Consider the following 5,000-nt stretch of genomic DNA (forward strand, 5'->3'; position numbering starts at 1 on the left):
TCATCGGCGTAATGTGAGATGATGGATTTTGAAAGCAAAAGCCGATCTAACATTACAGTAATTTTGAATTTCGGCTGGCCAAACCAGCCTCCTTCAGGTACCATCAGAATTTTTTACATACATAACTTAGGGCGAAGTACGTGAATTACTTGATATCAAATGACAAGTAAATGGCAACAAAAATGTTAATGAAAGATAAAATACAAATTGCCAAAAAGTTGCTACGCCTGGTTTGGCTGAAGAAAAGGAGCGTTCAAATGACAGAGGAAACAGGAAGGAACACGAGGCCAATATTAGATGAAATAGCTGCAAATGTATGAGACAGTTAATGGATTGCGATAAAATGACAGTTTTCTAAATGGTTAATTGTTGCATTGCAGTGTACTGTAATGGTGTCTGGTATTTCCAGGGGCCTCTGCAGTTGACAACGTTCTTGCTGCTATACGTATAGTCACGAAGGCACTCGTCCAACTGCGTTAGCGTCAAAAAGTCAAGCGAGAAGGAGAAGAAAGTGGACGGTTAACTACTGTAGAATACAGCAACAATTCGTTGCCAACGTACTCTACGCATGCGCTAACGTCCAGTCTCATCACCAGGGCCCGGTTGTTCAAAGCCGATCAACGCTAATCCCAGATTAAAAATTAACCAAGGACTTTATTTCTTTACTCCCAGATGCTGTTCAACGCTGATATTCGACAAAACTTTACACTAGAAGAAGTCAATCTTGGAAAAACAAAAATAAGCAAAAGAAACTTTCACCAAAATGTTGAAAACATGAAACAAAGGTTTACGCTAATCCTGGATTAAGTTAATCGGCTTTCGAACAACCGGGCCCAGAGCTCTTCTCTTTTGCGCATGACGTAGTTATAAGACATAAGGCCCGAGGCACTGGTGACAAGAATGTGACCTTCTTTCTGACGGTCAACTTTTTTTTTTGTTATTTTAATGAAATTTCTTTAAATTACATCAATCTCTGTGAGTCTTTCCTTTGATTTATTTCCTCCCTTAAAGTTTTGCTCTTTACTACCTTTAGTATTTACGAGTGTAACCAGAACTGTGCATGCGGAACCCAGTGCTTTAACCGTGTTGTTCAGAACGGCATTCAACTTCGATTACAGGTGTTTAAGACGGAAAACAGGTATGGAGTTTGAGCCTATCCGAACCAACCCGAACTTAAGTCTTATCAAGTACTGGACGTTCATTTCTTTTACCGCTTTGGCCTTCAAAACTGAAAATGACAGAACGCATCGTCAAAACGTTTAATCTTTAGGCGCAATTTACTTACAAGAGTTTATAACTTAAAAGGCAAAAATAACTAAATGCTAATTGGCTTAGACTGAGGATATTTTTCATTAATTTTGGTAATTGCCCCTGGCAAAATTCCTTTCATTATTTTCATATAGGAACTGTGTTTTAGCAGGGCTGGTTTCGTTGCTTCGGCGTTGTTTAAAAAAATAAAATTCATGCGTTTTACAGTTCATTGACGCTTACTGAGCACTGCAAGTACAAGTGAATGCTTAATTTTACTGGGCACCATGCGATTACCGGTACAAAAATGCGAAAGATCGTCGCACTTTGCGCTGTACATTGCACATGGTTCACGGGATATAAAGCGAACTTGCAATAGCTTTCAGCTGCAGGGCATTGTGTGCACCGCACAATAATGTTCAAGCCTGGACTTTTTTCAGGCTTCTTCTTTACGACTGCCTTAGTCGTTTTATTAACTGAGACAATAGAAAATGTATCATATTCGTGTCATGTCATGTCATGTCATGTCGCAAGATTAAGACCAAGGTAGTTCCTCTGACCAATCAAATGTAGACATTCAAATGAGCCAATCAGAGCGCAAAGTGCGAGAAAATGCGTGCAAGTCGCGATTGATTTTGCCTTTGATTTGCTGAAATATCTGCTCGATATTTTTGGATCCAGTCATTACACGTAAAAACGTATGATTTCCTTCAGTAAATGCCCTTTGGTGATCGCATTTACTCCACAGAGCTGTTTCCCTGCGGTTACGACTACGATTCCTTACACAACTATATTTCGTACGATCCTGAATCCCAATCCACCCGGAAAACTTTGCTATTGTATCACTGTTTTTTGTTTGTATTTTTAGGGGCTGGGGTTTGAGGAGTTTGGATGACATTCCAATGGGAACATTTGTATGCACGTACGCCGGACAGATTCTTAACGAGGATATGGCTAACAAGGTATGACTGTGATTTTCCTGCGATCACGTGGGCCCGATTTTCCGGTAAATTCTAGCTGAGCGATTTGTGGAAGAGATTTATTTATCAATAACAACTCAAGCGCACTTGGTAATATCCTAGATATCCTGAACAGATATAGGAGATGACTTAACTGATTAGAGTGTAATGTAAAGTGCAGAGTTACATCAAACTCGTGGTGGAAGCTAAGCCATCATCCTGATTAGGCCTCAGTTGTTCAAACGATGGATAGTGCTATCCACCGGATAAATGATTATCCAGCGGATAAACACTAGCAAAACTGATTGAGTTATCCAGTGCATAGTGATTTATCCGGCGGATAGCGCTATCCATCCTTTGAACAACTGGGGCCAGGACATCATGACTCTCGACACTTGTGTCCAGAAATGACCCTAATTAGATGCACGCCCAATTTTCACATTCAACCCGAAGTGTCCCTTTAAGTATAAGGGCCTGGCCAAGCGGGAAATATTTGTCTGGTGACCGACTATTTTACCATTTGGCACCTCGTTTGGTGCTGTTTGGTCGTGTTTGATAAAATTTGAAGGCCATTAAACATTCGATCAAACAACTTAAAACATTTCTTTGTTCTCGTGTGTGATGGGCGAAATTTTGCTCGTTTGGCCAGCTGTATCTCACATGTTTCACGCGTGCATGCGTACCACGCTTGCTCAGCCGCTTGTATCCACGTGTTTTTTACGTATTTGTGACCCATAGTTCTTTGATTGTGGAGTTTGATCTGAGTTACTTAAGACCAAACATGTTTTAACCGTTTGGCCACTCACTTCAGCATCAGTATGTTTGGTCACCAAACAGTGTTTGGTGTTGTTTAAACGCCAAGCATATCTCGTTTGTCCAGGCCCTAAGCCTTTGCTATTTCCAACAATAAAGTAAGGGTAAAGGTTAGCGTTATTTTTAGCTTAGGTAAATGTAACTGCTTATCCTTACTTAGGAACAGCATTTGGGGGTCACTTTGCCTGTATTCTGAGACATTAGTGATGCTGAAGACCAAGGGAACATTTTGTGACACTTGAAATCTACGGCAATCGAGTTTTAAAATTAAATATGGCACTGCTTTTTCAAACTAATTATGAAATCATCGATAATTAGCAATATTTCATGACTGTCGCAAGGAATTTTGTCCACGATTGTAGAAAATCCGAGCGCTTGTAACAGGCGTGGAACCTTTGGCTTTGCGATCACAAGCTGAAAGAATCCACCACTGAAAAATAGACCAATTTCGATATATTAAAATTCAGTCCGAAACAAAAGGCATCATATCGAGGCTCTGGGAAATAAATATAAGGATTTGTATGAGTTTATTCCCCAGAGCCTCGAGATGATACCTTTTGTTTACGACTGAATTTTAATATATCGAAAGTGGGCTATTGCAGAGTTTACAGTGTCCCTAATTAGTGCTCCAGCGCTTGAACGACTAGACACTTAAATAAAGTTCCTTTCCTTTCGTTTCCCTTCGTGGGATTTGAATTTTTTGTCGCTGTGGTTCACGGCAATCCTCACATGTTAAGCTATAATACCTGTTCATCCTTTTTCTACTTTTTCTACTCGCAGGAAGGAAGAGATTTTGGGGATGAGTATTTGGCTGAGCTTGATCATATTGGTTGGTATAAACGTACCTTGTTCCTTCTTACCTAGAAAAGAGAAATTCGGGTGAATAGATATATTTTCCAGTAGGAAGGAAACTATGACCTTGCCATTTCTATTTCTGGTGTTCTGTCGATGAGCTGCAGAAAGTTAGGCCGTTTGACTATTGTAGGTTCAGATGACATTCAATTCATTTTAAGAGGTATCAGCTAGTTGCACCTGCGACATCGTTCTCTGCTTAGGGAGCAGGAATAGCGCAGTGGTGAGAGCAGTGGCCTCCCTTCAGTATGGCCCTGGTTCGATTCCTAGTCTCGGCGTCATATGTTGGTTGAGTTTGTTTGTTCTCTTCTCCGCTCCAAGAGGTTTTTTTTCGGGTTCTTCGGTTTTCTCCTATCCTCAAAAATCAATGTTTGATGTGGTTTGATATATAAGTTCAGTGTCCTCAGTTAGTGTCCCAGCGCTAGAAGACGTGACTTGAGGTGTCACTACCAGACACCTGGTACTGACTTGAGGTGTCACTACCGGACACCTCAAAGTCTTCTTCCTTGTTTACGAGTTGGAGCGAGCGTCGTAAACTTCCTTTGCTTATCCCTGGAGCACAAGCTAGTTTCACTGGTAGGACGTAAGTCACAGCAATTGGAATTAGGAGAGAGTGAAGTGAATAAGTGCATACCACTATCGTCATAAACCGGATTTTGCATGGACTCTGGAAAACAGATTTCATCTTTCATAGCTTATACTGTATACTATTACCTTAAAAGATGACCGCATTCCGACTGAATCCCCTGTCGTTTAAACTGGTCAGGTTATATAATGTCCTTTTTCTTAAATTCCTTAATATAACCAATGACGTAGCGCAGTCTAGAATGTTCTTTCCGTAATGTAACTATCACCGATGTCTATTGATGGTTTTCATCTGACGTCATGGCGGCCATGTTGATGTACAAAACATTGCAGTAAAATGTCTCTTGGGAATTTGACTCTATTACCATTCTCACTCACGAATATGCACGACCTATGGAACCTTGTATCCCGTCCTTTATGATATGTCTTTAAAGGATTATAAAAACGAAAAAGTGAATGCCGACATATATATGGGAGAACATTGCGGAAGAAATGCGAGTGAGTGGCTACAATGTTTCAGGTATACTCACATTTTCTACGAGT

The 5,000-nt window shown here is 40.5% G+C and overlaps 1 protein-coding gene across 5 annotated transcripts in view; it reads left to right on the forward strand.

Moving 5' to 3' along the window:
• The window catches only part of LOC137970822 (histone-lysine N-methyltransferase SETDB1-like), a 76,657-nt gene that overhangs the window by 54,268 nt on the left and 17,389 nt on the right, over window positions 1-5,000 (forward strand). For all 5 annotated transcript variants that reach the window (XM_068817400.1, XM_068817402.1, XM_068817403.1 and 2 more), the window contains 3 exons: window positions 1,034-1,138; window positions 2,117-2,210; window positions 3,801-3,849. In XM_068817400.1, coding sequence (XP_068673501.1) covers window positions 1,034-1,138; window positions 2,117-2,210; window positions 3,801-3,849 — 248 coding nt within the window. The remainder of the gene's footprint in view (window positions 1-1,033; window positions 1,139-2,116; window positions 2,211-3,800; window positions 3,850-5,000) is intronic.

This window comes from Montipora foliosa, chromosome 9 (assembly GCF_036669935.1).
Source record: "Montipora foliosa isolate CH-2021 chromosome 9, ASM3666993v2, whole genome shotgun sequence".
Classification (NCBI taxonomy): Eukaryota; Metazoa; Cnidaria; class Anthozoa; order Scleractinia; family Acroporidae; genus Montipora; species Montipora foliosa.